The 21,009-nt window shown below is 39.7% G+C and overlaps 1 protein-coding gene across 1 annotated transcript; it reads left to right on the forward strand.

Annotated features, from left to right (window-relative positions):
• Positions 1-5,985: 5,985 nt before the first annotated feature.
• Positions 5,986-20,427, forward strand: LOC141946422 (riboflavin-binding protein). The gene is made up of 5 exons (XM_074876158.1): positions 5,986-8,878; positions 9,579-9,678; positions 10,825-10,953; positions 16,005-16,116; positions 20,075-20,427. Exons 1-5 carry the CDS (start codon positions 8,557-8,559, stop codon positions 20,309-20,311), a joined length of 900 nt encoding a protein of 299 aa, XP_074732259.1. The 5' UTR covers positions 5,986-8,556; the 3' UTR covers positions 20,312-20,427.
• The last annotated feature ends 582 nt before the right edge of the window (positions 20,428-21,009 follow it).

A 21,009-nucleotide genomic window follows, 5' to 3' on the forward strand; every position in this document is an offset into this window, starting at 1 on the left:
TTGCTGGCTATGGCCTGTGGGCCACCTTGCCCTGGCTCACACCTGCTCACTTCATGCACCAAAAAAAGACTTCATGAACATGGGAAGAAAAGTCATGATGAGAATCTGAATAACTCTACCTGCCTTTGAAACATATGGAAAACAGATCTTCAGTTGTTGGTTTTAGATAGAATTGCAAATAATTGCCTTCTGGTTCAGTATTTTACTCAAAACAATTTAAAAATCTTTTTGATCACTCCGACTCAAAAAGTCATTTGAGGGTTAAAAGGACATTTTCCTTGTGAGAAGATTGTGTTCAGTTTCCTTCTGGATTATTTCCTTCTCTGTTTAATCCCAGTTTAGTATTTTGGACCCAAGATGTCTTTCCAATATTTTTGAAACAAAAGAACAGTGAGGTTTCATGTTGAAGGAATAGGAAAAATACTCCTCATTTTTACTGATTCTCCCATATTTTTTCCATTTAAACTTGTCACTGAATATGACCTGAATCTGCAGACCAATCTGAGTGACCTGATTTTTCTTTTCCATGTGAGCTATTTTTCTGAACTTTTTTTTTCCACCTTTAAATAAAAGTGAGCAAATCATGAGAGGCTTGGCAGGGAAAAGGGGTACAGATGAATGAGGCAGAGCGTGGTGTGATGCCACACCTATGCTCACTGTGTTTGTCTCCAGAAATACTCTATCATGTCCAAAAAAGATTGAAGAGTAATTAATAAAGGCTTATAAAGGGGCTGATTCTTATGTTATCCAGAGTGACTAACATGGAGGGGGCCACGGAGATCCTGTGTAGCGCACTTACTGATACTCAGCTAATGCTCAGTTAATTCTGTTTCTCTTTGCTGTTCCAGACACTTCCTTTCCCTGGCTTCCACCTTCCGTTTTCTCTGTATAAGGAAGGTCTCAGCATGCCCTTCTGATTCAGAAGGTAGCTGGAGCGATGCTATCCAGGAAAAATTCCCTTCCATTTAAGGAAGGTTTAAGAGGACTTTGGTAAGGCAGAACACAGGGTCTAGTCCAGCTTATTCCATAATGTTTTCTGAAATGACATAAATCCATCTGCAGCATTTTTATGACTGCTGAGCACACAGCTACAGCAATAATTCCTGGAGCTGGAGTAGACATACACAGCTTGAAGCTGTGAGGTTAAAACCTCTTTATTCCAAACAGAATAGAAAAAGCTAAATAGTAGATGTTATTAGGATGCTGCTGAGCAAGAGAATTTCCTCTACAAAATGAAATACTTAATCATTTGAATTCCTATTAAATTCAAACACTTAGCAAAACTGGTGCAGCACAAAACCCAGCTGATCACCTGTTTTCACTGTTTCCAAGGCAGTGGCATCACTAATGCCACCAAACAAGTCTATCACTAAGGCTTGTCATTTGTCATTCTGCTCACACTATACACATAATCTTCCTCTCAGTATTTCTGCTCTGTATGAGACGGTGGAAATGGCTTTAGTTGTTCTGCATGTTAAGCTGTCACGCACCTTCTGTTAGTGACCCAGTTCTAATGGTATTCACAGAGAAGTTTTGGTCTTTACGCTGGAATACTAATGTTTGGCAATTGGCAGTGTGCAGTCAGCCCGGAAGACAGCACAGTATTTTGGGATGTTGTACTATACCTGCGTAGAGTGTCAGTAATGACAAGTAATTACACAGGCTGCACGTCATCACCATGACTCGTGGCTGTTTCCCTAACTTCACCCCTGTGACAGCATTCTCTTTTCAAGATTCACAAAAAAACCCCAGCATGATACAACTAAAGAATGCCAGTTATGAGCAAAATAAAAAATAAGGGTAAAAAAGTAGTTACAGGAACTGCAAGAGTGAGATTTGCTAGGAAAAGCTTTGACTGAGGCTAAGCAATTACTCTTTATAGAATGGTGTATCATTTTGTTCAGCAGTCCCAGATCTGCCAGGCTAGCCAAGCAATGCGTGCTGCCTGCACAGCTGAGAACAGCAGCCACAGAGTACAGCTCCCCACTGCCACCCCTAAACACCAGGGAAATGGTAAGAAATACAGGATTTTCCAAAAGAATGCAGGAAAACTAGTAAATGTGAGACCTTGACGCAATCTAGGCAAGATTTACTCATGATCTGAATCTTTTCAGGTCTGCTATTTGAGAAGTTCTATGTTAAGACATTTGTGTAATTAATAAAAATACTCGTAGTTACATGAGGAGTTTTTACAGGAAGGATATGAACACTCATGTTTCAAGGCCAAGCTAATCATTGAATTAAGGAGGATTAGGAAGAAATTTCTTACAGGCAGTTTATTCCCTAAAAATATATGATACAGTACATTATTCCAGTGCATCTTCACTAGAAACTATTAGTCAGCCTTAGGGACAGAATAATGAAGTAAACCAACTGACAGCCTGGTCCAGGATGGCAATTACTAGATCTAGATATGACAAAAGTCCAGTCCTAACTGAATATGATTTGTTTTCCAATTTTATCTGCCTCCTTTATATACCACGAAGGACATCTATTCTTGTTTGCGGTGACGTGGTATGTCGAAGTGACAACTTTGCACTGCTGTAACCTTGTTCTACCTATCATATTTACATCTGATAAGGAGGTAGAAGATCTAAATATGCAAATATATAACAGGAATTACAAATAGGGCTGTGAGGTTTAGGGAGAGCTTAGTGCAATAGCTAAGTTAACAGCACTTCTTAGCGACAAAAGCTCATCAAACACATTATAGATTTAAAGAGACAGAAGGAAACCAGTGAATATGCTGCTTTCACTGTCGGTTTGCACTTGATTGTGCAGCAATTGCCACAGTTATGCTGTTACCCCTGGGTGTTAACAGAGTACAAATTACATATGCATATAAATGTGTATATTTGTGTGTATTTCTGAAAGGTCCAGAAAGGGAAGCACAAGATGAATGGAGAGATGCTGGCCATCAGGAGTAACATCAGATCCTAACTGTTGTCACCCTCTCTTTGAGCACCCAAAGATGAGTTTTAAGAAGGACCAGGGGGAGGATTACACATAGTTCTACTGTTATTTATGGAAATGCCTCCCAAATATGAGATGACAAACACAAGAAAGCAAGCCTTGGAAATCCAACAGGTGTGCAGTGGAGGCTGGCATCGGGACACTGCAAGAGACTTAACATGCCTGTATTGAAAGAGAACGGACAGAAAGGGCGTAGGGAAACTGAGAAGGGAGTTGGAAGTGAAAGTAGGTTTTGATTGATAGAACAGAGAGAGGAGCCATTTGAGGGATGCAGAGAGAGAGGTGACAATGTAAAGAAAGGTATTGGGAAAAAAATACCTTTTCCATGAGCGCTGGCTGTCAATTCTCTAACCACAGATTCATCACAGAACAATGAGTCAAGCTGTTTAGAACTAATATGACATGTTTGGGAGTCGTTCCTCAAAGGTGTCTGCAGAGACACTACACGGACCTCAACTGTGTCCTCCTTAAAATTCAACCCTGCTGTGATACTAACAGGAAAAGCTCAGCAATGATTAATCTGGTGGTTTCCCGTCACTGCCTTTTAACATGTTGACCAGTATGATCTCACTGTTACCTTGTGCTTGAATTATTTGTTTCCTTTATAGACCTGTCAGCTCTTAATTCTGATTACAAGGTGTTCGACATAACAATTTAAAAAAAAAAAAAAAAAAAAGAATGCTAACACAATGCAGCTTAGAGATTGGCAGTTCTGACTTAAAGTACTGCCAGTCCTACCCTCCCCTATTTGTCTCTCTCATTATGATATGCCACCCTTTTCCTCACAGCAACACAACTCTTCTACAGCTGTGCAATAAACTGAACAGGAACATTGCTTCGGCTAGAAGCACTGGAGGCAGGGGAAAGTGCTGGATTTCTTTTTGCTGGGTCAGTTCCCCCATCTGCTTGGGCGCACAACCCCATCTGGGTTGTGCCAGCACAGTGGAGGGAAAGGGGCAGTACAGGACCAGGGCTGAAAAGGGGGCTGGGACACAGCCATCCATAACCCGGTATTGGCACCAAGCACTTTAAAACACTTTAAAACACTAGCAGGGACATCCAGGCACTGCCTCTATACAAATAATAAATACACATAATAAAAGATTAATAGATTAAAAAAAACAGTATTTATAGTATCCTAAGTAGAATAGTTAATAGTTCTAAGAAGAAATCCATAATTTATAAGTGATTGCAGAAAATTCAATCAACTATTAATAGTGTAAATTAGAAACAAGATTGCATTTGGCTAATTCTGGAGTATAGGTCAAGCTGGACCCGGATTTTCTTTGTCACTTGTGAGAGCCCACACAGTCAGTAGCTAGCCAGACCAAAGCCCATTTTTTGTAGAAAAAAATAACAATAATTGTTAGTGGTTCAAGGAACAGTAACAGACTAGCAGAATGTGAAAGGCAAATGAAAGACTAGGGCAAAGGAAGACCATTCAGTTATGCTTTCAAGAGGTGCTTTCAACTCAGTAATAAGCTAAAATAAGTAGGTTTTTGTTCCCTTTAATTTTGAAAAACCTAACATGGGGCTTAAAATAACATTTTTACAATGATAATTTTGTTGTTTGGGTTGTAATTGCTTTTTAAACCTACTATTCATTAAAATATCTGCTTTTTTCCCCCCCACTGACTCACTCTCTTGGTTACACAAAATTACTGGTGCTTTTGTCATTCCTGTGCCCTGTTGGAGAACTAGCTTAGCAACATTTGCGTAGGCAAAAAAAGCAAGTAAGCCTTACTTTGTGCCATGATGTATTCCTCACACAGACAAAAGAAAAAATCCCTGCCCCACTAAAGTGAATAGAAACAAGTCACACCTTAAATTGAGTAGCGTTAAGATTTGACCTCAACTTCTTTTTTCCAGAGTCGGGAGTGCCAGACTGAGTCCATCTGGAGTGTCTCCTTTGGCACTCAGCTTGACTTGTGACATGATACCTTCAGTGGAGAGACTTGTGAATACAAACTCTTGGTTCTGAAGTCTAACATAATGAAAGTCAAGAATATATGCTTAAGTGATCATCAAGTAATTTGCCCTTGTTGCAACTTTAAATGCAGTTCTGCAAAGGAGCTTCAGGAATGACACTAAATTAGATAGCAACCTGTGCTCCTAATTACATTTCTTGTTACAGCTAACTAGAAAAACACTTCCAACTTCTGAGCATGCGGTCTCACACTGAGATCTGAGGAACAAACAGATTAATTTCATTAGCACACATTGCCATCTATAATAAAGCTATAACAGGCCAAATGCTCTAATTTACACTCCTGAAACTGTCTCCCTCCGGTCACTCTGTTGTTACACTTTCAGGATGCCAAGAAGGGAAATGGATCTGGCAATTGTCACTGGTTGGAAGTGCAAACAATTTTTCCCTTTACCACGTTGGCTTTGCAGAGTTACCAAGAACATAAAACTGTAAAAGCTTACTTCAGTCATTAAAGAGATCTGACTCACAAAAAAGGAATCACTATGTTGAGTTAGGAGATGTCAGTTGACATAGTTACTAAACTGGTTGCCAGAAGCTGGGAAGCTAGCAACTAGCTTTATTTTTTAAACAATTTTTTTCCCTAATTTTCTGCTAATGGCTCTTGACAGAAGGAAGTTGCTCAGGTAGATGGCCCTTGAGACCAAGCATAGCAGTGTTTGTGGTTTTGGAATAGATGCATACTTTTAGTAGCATCATAGGCCACTGTCAATTAGATCATCAGATGATAATAATAAGAAGAAGAATAATTTAATGTTGTGGTGCCCAAATTGCTGTCTGTGGCAGTATCTTAACATCACGCACGCTTTAACTCTTTCTCTTAATATCACACACACTTTAGCTCTTGAAAAGATGAATACAAGTTACAGGGCACTGTAAGTATTAAAATTAAATGGCAGTAGGAGTCTTAAAGTACAAGAACATCACTGAGTACTTCACAGTAAGTTCAATTTTAACAAATAAAGACAAACGACCCATTCAAGTATGGGAAGGGGTAAGAAACTTCCTTTAATGAATTTCTCAGTATAAGACATTACACAAAATAACTAGCCAGAGAATACTTCAAGAAAAAGAATCAGTATTCACCTCTCAGGTGATGAAGATGTATAGCTCTCTAAAAGCTCCTTAGCTTGAGCCTGCTTACATGTATTGCTAACCAAAGCCAAGTCTGAGAAATCACAAACATATGACAATTTTCCTTCCTGCTGCTAGAAACTCTGCCTAATCTCCCAGCAAGTGGTCCCATTTGGCTCATACTCAAAGCCTGAAAGAAATCCCAGTTTCCTATAGCTTACTATAATTTGTATGTCAATTCAGTGAACAGAGGCATTACAAGAAACCTCTTGGCATGCTTACACCTCTACAAGTGTGCATAGATTTTGCGCAAACGGAGCAGTAAGGCACAGAGCATGTACTATTTCTGTGCTTTTTACCAGGCTGGCTAGCCCAGCCACTCATCACGATATTGAAGGTGAGTGCTCGTATTACACAGCGGTCTTTATTCTGCGTCAATACACAGGTCCGAGTGCCGAGCAGTATGCACGAATCCTTTACATTACAAATCAGCAAGGAGCTCCATGAATTTCAGCCAACACTAGATCAAGCCACATGAGGTGAAGGCGTGAGTAATAAGCCATCAGATTTACTTCAGTTTCTCCTATAGTTACTTCATGCCTTTTTAAACTCGCCTTAATTAAATTCATTCTTTAAACTTGTCTTAATTAAATTCATTCTGGAACATAAAAATTGCTCAATTTTCACTGATCTGGAAATGGCTCTTTCTAGGCCAGCAAGACTTTTGCCGTGAGGCATTTACTAGAGCTAGGGTAGGGATCAGTGCTTATAGCTTATAGAGATTGTTTTATTATCATGCTCAGTGAGTTTGCTCAATGAGATTCATACCACACTTCCACTGTGCCAATGTTTGTTTTTTCAAGCAAAAAAGATTTGTGAATAATGACCCCAGAGTAGTATCTGACAAACCAGTGTTCTGTTTTAAACACAAAAACAACAGATGCTACTTTCCTTACGCATCTAAATAATTGCAAGGTACTGAGTGGTGCTGCTCTTTACAGTACTCAGCAGGATTTGATCTATGAAAGTAAGTGCAACTATTCATAATCACCATGCCTACCTTACACGGTGGTTTATGTTCAGATGCAGAATCCTCTTTGCAGAAAGCAGATCTCACAATGAAATCCAATCAGGAATCACTATCAATGGTACAAGCAACGGTTTCTTGTAGTGCTTGTGACACTGGCTGGAGAGTACAGATGAGGTGGGCAGAGCAACCAGAGCAAACAGCAGCAGGTTTTAAAGGGATCTTGTGAAAAAAGAGCAAAGACCTGGGAATTGGGAGATGTGGATTCTCTTACAGGGGCTGCAGTAAAATTACTGTGTGAGCCAAGGCAAGCCATTGTATCTATAGTCAAAATTAAGCCAGTCAGGCTGGAATATGAAACATGGTTTTTAATGTCTCTAATTCAGTGAAGTCCTAATCTCTGATAAGAGCCCCATGAAACTGTTGTAGAAATTAGTCTAATAATTAATAATACAAATAATCTTTGAAAAATCAGGCAGGGGGGTTAGTTGTATTTGCTATATAGGAGAGCTGGTGTTTTTCTAATTCTAACCTATATTTGTACTTTTCTCTTTTATCATGTCAACGTTTGCAAGCAATAAAAGGGCATTATGTGCTGGTCATTGCATCTGCTTTTGAGATAAATCTATGTTAGCATTTCAAAGGGTCAAGGAATTCTTCCAGGGCAAACAAATTCTGGAGCACTGATGCCAGATGGTGTGTATATAAAGTGGAAAATGAGAAAAGCAATTTACTGTGTTCCTGTTCCAGGGAAAAGTATCACCTAGAAGGACAGCAAAAGAGGTGAGAAACTACTGAGAAACTGGAGACACTGTTTTCTTCTTCTGTAACATGTTGTTTTCTTTATATCTGAAAAGTCTAGGTACATAGAGGAGATGCAATGCTTATTCAGGCAAAATTATTCCAAAAAGATAACAGGAATATTTAACTAATGAATGAAGGGTTAAATTAATAGCATGTAGTAAGAATTATGCATTGATTTATGTGAGAGGTTCTAGATTTATCTATATAGCTCACTAATACGTAGCCTGTGTTTAGAGAAATTTTAGTCACACAGACAAAACGTTTTTATCTTGCATTTTTGAGCACGCTACAAAGGAGGCACAAAATAATGGATCAGATTCTTAAGTATAAATTAGCATAGGTTCAACAAAGTCATCAGTGTAATTTATCCAGCTCAGGTGCTGACTATCACTAGCTCACTTGCACCTGTATTAAACATGTGATTTCCAAGTGTGCAAAACAGCTCTGCAAATTTTAGAACTAATTGATCTTTTCTTCAAATCTACCGAAGTAGAGGAATGTCTCTTAGAAGGTTTGAAGATAAATTCAGGTCAGTGTAAGAAATTTAAAATAATTTTCTTAAATACTGAAAATTGTAACATGCTTTCATAAATAGTCTGAACTATTGGTAGCTTTTATCACTTGCTACCCAACCTCAAAAATATGTAGCAGAAGTATAAGTGTTCATATAACAAGCAAAGAGAAAGGGAGAATGTGTGTCTTAATATTTATGTGTGCCTTAATATTTATGTGTGCATCTTTGCTGAGCATATTTTATTTGGTTATATATGTCACTTTTTTAAAGCAGTACATCCTTTTAATGTTATGGCTTCTCCCAGAAATAAAGGATATAAATAAAGACTTCTCTCCATACAGGAAAAAGAACCGATCAACAATGCTGAGGTTTGCTCTCACTCTCTTTGCTGTCATAACATCATCTACCTGCCAAAAATATGGATGTCTGGAAGGGGACACTCACAAACTGAAGCCAAGTCCTGAGCCAAATATGCATGAATGCACTCTGTACTCTAAATGTAAGAGTGGTTTCATTTTTGCCAAATATAGTCTAGAAGTACAACTTTGTACACACTAATTGTTTTGGCAGGTCCCTTAATTTCTCAAAAATATGTAAGATGCAGTATACGTTGCATTTGAAAAGCTTCCTTCACTGGCATTTTGCTGCATGCAAACCGAGAGTAAGATTTTGGTTCTTAACAAAGTCAGTTGCAGAACTCTCATTGACTTCACTTATTTTCTTTAAAAAATTCTCATGCAGTTATTTTTCTTGTTTACAGCAAAGGTGAATTTGGTTTACGTGTTTAAGTGTAAAAATTAATTAATTGTAGCAGACACCAAATGGGAAAGTTGAAATCAAAATTCTGTAGTGAGGGAAGTATAGTATTTATTACATTTCTTCAACTCTCTTTTTATGTTTGGCAGCTTTCAAAGTTAGTATCCCTCAGGATATAACATCTGGCAGAACACTAGTAAAATTCTTGGGGCTCTCTGGGCACACCTTGACAAAGCACGGTTGATGCCAGCCCGCCTCACTTAGCATTTACGCTGCTGCTGCTTCTAAAACTAAAAATGTTAGAGCTTGAGGACATCTTCTAGTTAGTACTAAGAGACTTTATCATGTTACAGACCAAAGCAGATTCATCTTACATTTTAAGTCTTCCAAATACAGTATTAAAGAAAATCCTTATTGCAAGATCTCTGTTTCTTTCCTAACAGCTTCCTGTTGCTATGTAGACTTCACAGAGCAATTGGCTCATTCCCCAGTAATTAAAGTAAACAACAGCTACTGGAACAGATGTGGGCAGCTCAGTAAATCGTAAGTCAGCTTTGATGTTGTCTGTGTCCTGGTTCAATAGATCTGTGCTGTAGGAGCCACACAGCTAATGGCAACTCCTCCTGGAGCTGCTGATGGACAGTCCCCTAGGTTGCCCTGGAGATCATGCCACCCAGCCTAGTTCCCACCATCTTTTCTCTGTACCTGACCAATGTCTGACTCTTTCTCTTCTCCTCTCACAAGAGCCCATGAATCCCTAAGTATATACTATTCGTGCAGAAGGATTTATGCCATTTTATCAAGAAAGGGTTATGTTTTTTCAAGTTTGCTTCCAGTATAGAACCAGATCTAGCAATGCAGAGCAGTCATAAACCCAGGAGGTAACCACCGCACTGCACCTCTGTAGCTCTTCAAAGCAACTAACACATCCCAGTGAGTGTGACCCCTGGTCAATACAAACTGGGCTTCTTCCTTTGTTTAGAAAGCAGATCAACTTGATTATTAGATCTTGCAAAAAAAATGCAGAGTTCAGAAATGAAACTTCTGAATATTTAGAATAAAAATTCTTGTAGTCCTCTGGGTTTTTTAACCATGAAGAATGTCTTCATAATGAAGATATTTAGTACCCGCTTAGATGTTAGAGCTGTGAAACATGGCAAGTTATAGAAATAAAAGAATGAAAGTACAAAACAATTAAGCAAAAACAGATGTGCAAAAGTAACAGCTATTGCCCGCCACTCCCAGAAGAGCAGCAACAGTATGCATTTTTAAGTAACTTCAGCTGGGCTGTGGGAAAATCTAAAGATTAGTGAAACCGTGAGGCTACAGCATAGAAGGAGTTTTGTACTATAGTTTTAAACTACATTTTATTATTGCCTGGAATCATTCTTGCCAGGAAAACTCAAGGCCTCAGAAGTTTACAGAAAGCTTACACAAATAGGGCTGAAATATGCATGGAAACATTTGTGCGCTCTTTAGCTGGCTATGGTAATTGCACAGTCAGGGTCTGTACACAATGCCAAAGGAATGAGTTTGGAACCTAGACACTAACAGGGCAAAAGGATGCTTTTCTGTGTTTTTCTCCAAATCTGTAGTATTGCATCCACATCAAAGCAGGCCTAGGAAACTGAGGCTATAGCCTTGATGTTCAGAAACAGGCTTATTTGTGGCTTTTCTCACCCACCACAGTTGTGAAGATTTCACAAAGAAAATTGAGTGCTTTTACCGGTGTTCTCCACATGCTGCTCGCTGGATCCATCCCAACTATACTGCTGCTATTCAGTCTGTTCCACTGTGTCAAAGCTTTTGTGACGACTGGTAGGTTCAGCTTTTTATCACAGTACTTTTATTTAGCTTTAATATGCCTGTGTTACTAGGGTGCCAAGGAGCATGAGTGGATGAAGCACAGATCTCCCAGTCAAGTGGCACTAAGTTCAATGGTGTCGCACTACCTTTATGCCTTTTCTCTTGTTCTTCCTCTTCATTTCTTGTTTGCCATCTCTACTTTTTCCTCTGCTAAGTTACTACCCCCAAAATAATGACACAGGCTGAATGCAGGATGGAGTCAGGAAACTCTGACAGAGTTTAATGACTGAGGGACAGCACTGTCCTGCTCTCCCTGAGGATGCAGTGCAGTGGCACCAGAACTGCCTGACGTGACGGAGGAGCTCTCACCACACTGACAGCACTAACAGCAGTGAGGGCCTGCCCACGCTTTGAAAAGTCCATGCCTGTGAGTTGGCATTTATGCAGTTAGCATTTTAAATCTAAATACTTGATCATGATGCGATACATTTCTTCTATATCTATGAAATGCTCTATGAAATCATGAAAGCAAACACTTCTTGTATGTTTTCAATTAATTCATATAACAAATTAGCTTAATTCCTAATTTTTTTTCACCCTTGGCCTTTTCCCTTCCATCATCCCTCTCTCTCTAAAATCACTTCTAAAAAGCCTGAATCTCAGAAAAACTTGCAGCCAAGTAATGCTAAAAATATTAATAGCAATGAGCAAGCATAATAACATTTAATTTTGTTTCCCAAAATATAGCATCAGGGAATCACATTCTTTTTTGAGTGCAAAACATGTAGTGGGACAACCCAGCACCCATCTGTCCTTTGTCTTGGGGTAGGAGCATTATATCCAGGTGGGGTGCTGAGATTTTTTCAGTGGTCCATATCCAGCATATATCTCTCCCTCGCTCCCTCCCTCCCTCCCTGTTTTGGGATGCTGGATCTTAAATAATGTCATCATGTGACAAATAAATCTCAGTCAGGGCCATATTAATGCTGTGCCTAGTAACTACAGTAACTTGTGTGCGTGGTTAAATTGGTGTGAAGCATAGGACAAGCAGCACAGGCTGCGTTCACACTGTAGGACTATAACTGCTAGATCACTTGAAAGTAATGAACTGTGAATGTCTGAATCCCTTAGGCTGCTCTGAAAATCACATAAAACTGTTTAATACTTCTAAAAATGTTATAAAAGAGCTTTTCTTGGAAGCACAGAAAATACATAACACATGGTAGCACACGGTCAGGTTCTCCTGCGCTGCTCTGTACAGTGCTTTCCCTAGTGGTTACGCAACTTGAATATTATTGACACATGGATCCATTTTCACTCTCATCTTCTCTCCAAGAACAAAGTCATGTATGCAGTGCAGTATTTTGGCAGGATATGTCTTTAAGTATGTCTCCATTGCTCTGTGCCAGAGAAGGAAACAAGAAGCATAGCTTGAATTTGTAATGGAAGATAGTGAGAAGGGCTGATGTATGTCTTAGCTTCCCTAGTTTCCTCTAGTGACTAATTTTATTTCTGAGTTAGGAAACTCCATGTGCCTCAGGAACAGATTTGTCTTGTGCAGTCTTCCTTCCTAAATTTTTGTTAATCTTCTAAACTGAATCCAGATTATTGACCTCCCTGAAGATAAAGACCAAGACCTTGAATTTGTGCTCAGAATCTCAAAGCTCAGAAGAAAATATTACCAAAATTTGAAAGCATTTTGGTATTAAAGCATTGGAGTTGCCAGTGAGTTTTAGAATAGCTCTAACAGGCAAAGCAATAGAATACCAATATCTAAAACAAATATATCCCAAAATAAGTAGCACACAAAATCATCACCAAACCGCTATATCTAGTAAAAGTGTAAAGATGAAAGAAAATATACCCTGTAAGTTTAGTTTGAATCTAAGAACTGCTGTAAGCCAGTCTTAGTATATATGAGATTTATACCAAAGTGGGTATGGTGGGTCAGTGTTATATAGCAAAACCTTCAGTGTCCGCTGGGTATTGCCAGAACCTCAAGGTAAACAGCATTTTAACTTTTGTTGTTGGAAAGTATGGGGGGTGTGATCAAGAGTTGCTGCATTCCAGTATAGAGTCTCCTGGCAGAGAATAGGCTTTACTCTAAACAAATACTAAACAATGATCTATTGCCCCTGTTGGCATCATAGATGCCTGGCCTGAATCACAAATGTAATGATGACCCATTACCGTGCATGCTAGTCTGTGTGCCTGCCTAGTGCCAATGTCAAACCCATTCCCTCACCCTGCTTAAGGCCTGAGGCTAGAAAAGAGCCTGGACAGAATTCCCACTCTTTCTGGTGATTTAAAGTAACATTTTTTCATGTTCTATTCACTGGAGTCCCTTTAGCACGCTGTAGCATTGCTAGTGACATGACCTACTTTCTCTACATGCCGTGAGTGTGCCTGCTGCATACTGTATGTCTTTGTGGCCAGAAATGTGCAGAGGATTTTGAATGAGCAATGACTTCATTTAAGAGAAATTCATCTGACTAGCTTGGGGCCTTCCTTTTCTTCCTATTGTCTTAGGATTCCTCGCTCCCACTAGTCCTAAAACTATTGCTTTTGAAAGACCTCGATGTACAAGCCAGTTTCTGATCCACCTGTGAAAGGGCCCTGTGCCCTTTAAAAGAGAAACAGCTAATTATAAAAAATGGGGAGGGGGGGGCTTTAAAACAAAAATATCCTGCCTGTGCGTAGGGAACTAGTATGTTCAGGCAGGATCTTTTCAATATTTATGTTTATGTTTCTCACAGGTTTTAATTAATGTTTGAAGAAACCGCTATGGGTTTCTGGACAGCAGAAATCAGACTTTTCATAAGTCACAATTTTTCATAAACTTAGCTTCATAATTACTTCCATTGGGATAAAGAAAAACTTGTTACAGTAGAGTTATGCCTTGCTACCTGCTTATGTAACAAACCACAGAGTCAGGCAATAATCAACAGGAAACATTTCATCTGACAATTCAATAGATAATAGTGAGTAAAAATATAAATACTTTAATAAACATATTTAATTCAAATTCCTGAGGAAACCACATGGATAGCATGAATGCCCCAGTCCAGTAAAACTCTGAAATACATATTCACAATTTAAAAAGTATAACTGAAGGTGACAGTCAAAAGAAGCAGTTCTGCCCTCTCCTCTGCCCCTAGCCTGTCCCCACCCACGCGCCAGCAGTGCTGCCTGAGAGGCCATGAAGCAACCCTGGTCTGGGAGCCCATCAGGCTGAAAAATATTTAGTCAAATAAAAAAGGAAACCAAAAAAGAAGACTGTGGGAAGGGCACAACTGCTTTAAGTAGAAGTGCAGTATCAGGCAGCTCACAGCGGATATTGATCGACTTTGGTAGAAAGCAGTGAATTTAAGTGTGTGCATAAAGTAAAGGACATGCCTACACAGCTTGAAGAATCAAGGGGTAGTTTTTGAATCTGATGCTGGTTTGTGAAGAGTTCATAGATGGTGATTAACAAAAGGTTTGCACTGATGCTCCCAACTGGCATGCCTTCAAGCAGGCAAAGTGACCAGCATTAGAGAAACAGCTGTCACTGGGGAATTACCTCTGTGTGTCCTTCTCAGTCAGGGTACATGCAGCAGCTGACAAACAACAAACCAATTATTCTTGTAGTCCCTAGTCCCAAATCCAGTCATGCCACAGGCTGGTAGGATCTGCCTATTAGTGTCACATTATATTAATTTATCAAATTGCAGCCTATATTTCCAGCAGAGCCCCTAACTCTGACAGCAGTTTTATGGATGAACACGTTTGAGAATACGTGTCTCCTGCCCTAGACCTGTTCACTTCAGGCACTGGCTACCCTCCATCTGTTACTGCTCTTTCTCCCCCCAAAAAGCCCAGAAAACCTATGTGAAGATCTGCAGATGTGCGTGTTCTTGCCTTTCTGCATGTGCAAATGTACTGCACTGTCTAGTGCTTGTAGTTCTGTGACCACATGACAACCTCATATTTCATTTAAAAATTAAAGTCTGCAGCCCTCGTGATATCAAAATAGTTTTGGAAACATGACCTTGAAGATCAAAAATAACAAACAGAAAATATATCCAAAGGCATTAATGATAAATACCATGCTGAGCGATGCTAACTTTTTGAAAGCTGTGCCTCGTGATTTTGGCACTCTCAGTGGCTGGTGTGAATAGTCTGCCTGAAGCCACTGAGACTAAATTTAAGCAGATGTTAACTGATTTGCAGAAAGTGATCCTTAAGAAAGGTAAGAGCCAAAAAGTAGAAGATAAGAAGTGGAAGGAAGGAAATTATATAGGATAATGGTAAGTCATGCGATCTCTCATCACATAGACCAGTCAGTTGCATACCATACTCATTCCAGGCCATTTACAAGCTTTTTTTTACATTACCACTTACAAGGTAAAAATAACTTAAAATTTCAAATTTTATACCTATACACTACAAGACTATTATCTTTCCTCAGTCACTTCAAGTTTAACTCCTTTGAAAGCGTCATTCTGAGGCTGACAGCCTATTAGTTTATATGATTCTGTTTGTGGATTTTCCTTATTTCAGTGCACAATCCTCATAGCAACCCCCTGCTCAGGAAATATCAATCTTCTTTTCCCATATTAATTCATAAATACAAACTTTCTCCACATCTTCCTCAAGTGACAGTTTCACTGTTAGTGTACCTGTGCTCTGTCACAATATTGAACATCAGCATTCATGAAACTCCCTCCCACACCGTATTTCCTCCTCTCAGTAACATCAGCAAACATAACTAAGCAGAAAACACTGCATGAATGAGTGCTGCTCCTCAGAACACGAGCCCTTTACTTATGTCTGTGAGTATAAAATGAAATGGGTGAGCTGTTTAGTTTTCATTGGGATTTAGGTCTTCCTGGCCAGCTCAGAGTTTATGTACATGTCAAGCTAAGATAATGTGCACATCTCTTGAAGATCTGTTGCTAAGCTCTACTGTGCAACCATACCACGTTACGAGCATAGCCAGCGTAGACTTTTTGAGTTGAATCTGAGTCCACTGAAAAAAAGTGAGAGAAATAACTGTATCTTCCACACTAATCTCCATGAAGGTATGAAGCCTGCAAAGATGATTCCATATGTGTTTATAACTGGCTGACGGACTGGGAATGGGATGAAAGTGGAGAAAACCACTGTAAGAATAAATGTATTCCGTACAGTGAGGTAAGAAACTCTGATCAGCTGGAGCAGAAAAGATGGCATTAAGAGTTGGGGTTTTTTTCCTGAATATATGGGTGTAAAATGCAACAGGTGAATTATTTTTACTTCAGCAGTTTCAAGTCATACCTACATCAGAGTTTTTAAGTACATAAATCTTAAAACATTTATATTTATGTAAATCACTCTAAGTATATATACATTTAATTAATCACTATTCATGCCACTTGTGAAAAAAAAGTTCAAGCAGCACAGATATTTTAACCACAGTGGGGTTTATAAAGTAAAAGATAAATTAACTTTGTTCATACAACAGAGACACTGAGATGCATTTTATAACCTTCCTTACATAATGTGGGGCTTTACACACCTCTGCCTTTTTTAACTGGGATGTAAGTTCCCAAATCACTAAGGAATTTTTAAGGTTTTCTTGCCTATTAGGCATCTTTGCCCTTTTCTCTATTTTACCTTGTTATGTCCAAGTCCTTTTCCATCTTCCAAGTCCCAAAGTCCTGACATTTTTCTAATTGTCTCCCTTTTGTTCTCCATAGACCCGTCATATCTCTCATGTGTGTTCTCCATTGTGTCTGCCAATGGCTAGGCAGAGTTAACTTTGTTCTATACAACTCTCATGGTTAAAGAGCAGCACTGACAAGCTTTCTGAGAGCTCATCCCATCTTTCTGAGAAGGTTTCTTGGTTAGGATAACTAATTTTATGAGCAAAAGTGTATAAAATGAGAACTGACAAGACTTATAGGAGCAAGGTGGCCTGGAACCTGATCTACAGACCTTTCATGAGTCAGGTAGGATTTTTCCCAGTGACTCAAGTAAGTTTAGCATCAGGGCAATATCATACAGCTCAAAACTGCTACACTTATTTGAATACTTTTAAGTTGAACTTCACTGAGTCCATGAAAACTGTCCAAATTGCAGAAGCAAATGAAATTTAAGTGTACTGCTTAGGGACTGGTAGTATGGCTTGCAGAGATCCCAGATTCACTGTTTTGAATTCAATTCAAGTGCACGTACTTCCAGAAGTCAGTTCAGCAACTGATAAAACTGGAAGTCACAGTCCAGTTAGTGCAGGATTGCTGTCTGCCTTGCAAAAGTGACACTAATCAGCAGGCTCAGGAAGGTGGCCAAAAAACAAATGGGCTGCGGAAACTTACAGCTTAGTTTCCCAGATGTGCTAAATCATCAGTAGTTCCAGATGAAGTGAAAAACAAAATAATAATCTCCTTAAATAATCTCCAGTCCCTGTTCAAACTGGTCCAGAGATGGGAGTTTTTAACCTTGAATTCCCTTGTACTTATTTCTTAAAGAAAATATACCATCTGCAGGGAAAACATGCAGCAAATTCAGAGTTCTTATCACTTGAAGCCAGGCACAGCTATTCCTAAACTAAATGGAACCACACCCTAAACTGCCCATGTTTTTACCAAAAATAGGTTTGCATGGTAAGTAAGAATAAAGATGAAGTTTCTTGAGAGAAATTAAAAAAAACACATATTCCATATGAAAATTACATGATATACAAACACTAGACTCACTTGGTTTGGACTCAACTCATGGAAAAGAAAGTTACTGTTACCCAGAAGCACAAATGGTTTTCCAATGTTCCTTTCTTTTGATGCCCTCGGCTCATACGCAGCAGCAATCATCAGCCCTGCATTTGACATATGCAAGTGGTTGTAAGGACTATTTGGAACAAATGCTGAATATGGAACAAATGCTGAATATTAAGAATGCACAACAAATCCTAGCCAGTTTTAGCCTGGATAAATCGAGGCACATTTTGTCATTGTTCTCCCAGCTGAGTGCTCCCCAAGCAATGTTAATGCACAGACTAAAACATTTTCCAAGAAGCTGAAGAATCAGAATCCTTTGCAGTAATTTAGGGACATGTTTGGTAAAAGGGCTGTGTGCACTGTTTGTTTGCTGCAGCATTCTGGCTATGCTCTGATCTTTAAGCAGAGTTAGGAGGAAGGTCGAAATAAAATTACCAATTTAACAAGTAGAAGAGCATGAATACATGTTACAGAACCTGTGGGACACCAAAATACGATGTAGCCATGTATCCTGCATACAGACCAAAGAAAACCACGACAGCTTCTAATACTTTCTGGAATGATTAGGTAAAGGCAGGTAGAAATCCAGGAACTGTACAGGAGCTGGAAAAAGATGTCTAAGACGGCTTAAAAGCACAGGAATAGTGGGAAAGAAACAGATAGATCTGCCTGCCCTGAGAACACAAGGAGAGAACTAGATGCAGCCATCTTTCCATTTCTGACCCTGCATTGCTCCTAGTGCACTAGCCAACCTCCACACTCCTCCTCCAGCAACTGCAGCATCCGTGGAGCAATATGTGAACTGAAAAGCTGTTTTACAGACTACAGAGTCTTTGGGGCTATTTGGAATGGACTCTGTATTACTCACGAAGGATAGATTTCTGAGGCAAAATGATGATTATGATTTCTTCTCAGCTGCCTTCCTGCACAGTATAGGTCAACACAGTTTTGCATATGGGGATACAGGGAGACATCTCACGAGAAGAACTTGTTGTGGAAAATAGGTGGAGCAGAAAAAGCTGCAGGACTACAGATGCCCAGTCCTGCTTCCATATAATAGACTTAAAATCTGTAACCATTGATTTTTTGCACACAGAGCAGCTTCCATGCATCAATTTCCCAACCACAAAGACAGGGAACCTTCTGCAATATTCACAATATCAGATCTTTATATGAGCTGGTGATGACAATAAACCAGCACATCATCCAGAAATTACAGCACTAAGAGAAACACTGTAGAATTAAAGAATCGGTGTCATGTGCAAGGACTACTTGTACTACTACAGATGAAATACAGCTTTCTTCAGAGAGATACTGGTGACATGGTCAAGGTGAATCAGTCATCAATGGAGCCCAGCAGTCCTGCTGCCTGGCCCACTGTTTCAGTCATTAACACTCCTTAATTCCCAAGGCTTCTACTCTTGCTGTCACTCCCACCCGCAACATCATTCTCAGCTTTGCTTCTGGGAGTACCTAAAGCTTCCTTTACAGAAACAGAAAAGATTGAACTTCAGCCACAAACACATGGGATAAATGCAGGCAAGATAAAGTGTATATCCTGCCTACTTTGTGGCTGGACATGATAACTCCTAAACTAATACTCTTTAGGTGAACTCAAGCTGGGCGGACAGAAGGTTGTCACAACGTGAGCTTGGCAAACAAGAAATATCTTTGTTGTATGGTTGTACAGGTCCTAGGACACAGGCCTTACAAAATGATGTAGTACCAAGAATAAGACAGATTCACTTGAAGAGAGTACAAGAAGCTGCTGTTTACAATTTCTTGAGCCAGAAAGGCCATTGCACCACTGGACATAGCACTTTGGAAGCTGGAAGAAAACTTAGTTTCTTCAAGCATTTTCTGAGTTATATCCCTTCTTGTTGTCTGTGAGGTCCTGCTCGGTCATGATGTATGTTGCAGCAGGCATGAAGAGATCCCACGGAGCTGTGACTCCACTGGGCTGTCTCTAGCCTGTAGATATAAAGATTCCCGTATTCAAAGCAGTGTCTGGCACTTTCAGCACTGCTGAGATCCCAAGACGTGTCAGAGTGTCCTGACATGTACAGCCTCTCACTCACAGCTTTGGTCTGTCAGACCCAGGAAGCTAGCTGGGCTGTCAGCCCCACAGTAGAAACAAAGGGCTGGCTTTTGATCACTTTGCACTTTGTGTAATCACTTGCTTTCACAACAGGCAAATCTCTTTTGCCAGCTGTGGAACTGAGTAACATTTTAAGATATCTCAGAAGTGATGAAGCCTGGCACACAGCAAGACAGTGAATGACTGCAGACTGTTTTTTTATAATCTAGTACCGGTAAATGTTTATCAGTTTGGTACAAACTGATTTTCACTCAATTCTTTTAAAATGTAATTGATGCATTTCTTATTTGACACACAGATGTACACAGATGGGACTGACATGTGCCAGAATATGTGGGGGGAGTCATTTAAGGTGAGCAAATCCTCCTGCATCTGCTTGCAAATGAACGAGAAGGACATGATGGCAATCAAGTATCTCCTCTCCGAAAGCTCAGAGGAAAGCTCCAGCATCAGCAGCAGTGAGGAGCATGCCTGCCAAAAGAAACTCCTGAAGATTGAGAAACTAAAGGGAGAGGAAGGGGAACAAACAAGATAAATGTTGGCGGATGTATGTCAGGACAAGAGAAATCGTCATGGAGGCTGGGCTCAGGGCATCACGCCAGCCTGCTTTATCCCTTACTTCCTAGAACATAATAAATCAATGGCTGGTTATATTAATCTTTCTGTGATGTTTTTGCATCTGCATCACAAAGCTCCCAGACAGGTTAGCACAGGTGTAATCTTGTGACTTGAACTGAACAGCTAGAAGCCTGAAGGTAACAGCTAGGAGTTGACTTTCAAAGAGGAGAGGCACAGGCAGCTCCTGCTGACTTAAGGTGGAACAGTGAGAACTGGAGACCTCTGGAAGGCCATGCCAATAATGCACCAAATCTTCAACCCAAACCTTTCATTAGCACAGGCACACAGCACTTCTGTCACGAGTTCTGGTATGCCTGACTCTGCTCGGATGAAGAAGAAACGCTGCAGGCAGAAATAGGTCAGTGACCCTGGCTACAGACCACTGAAATGCATTTATTTTATGTCTCAAAAACATTCTTGCAAAACAGGAGATTGTGGTGTACTAGATAAATCCCTGCATACTGTTTACTGGATATTGCCAGTATACAGTATCCACGGTCTGTTGCACTGGGCTTTTACCTTAAACAGCAGTGCAAAAGTCTCTCACGATATAATTTGAACCATAATTTTGAGTGCAATTAATCCCACTGAATTATTCTGGACAGAATGATCTGT

This window comes from Strix uralensis, chromosome 8, assembly GCF_047716275.1.
Source record: "Strix uralensis isolate ZFMK-TIS-50842 chromosome 8, bStrUra1, whole genome shotgun sequence".
NCBI lineage: Eukaryota > Metazoa > Chordata > Aves > Strigiformes > Strigidae > Strix > Strix uralensis.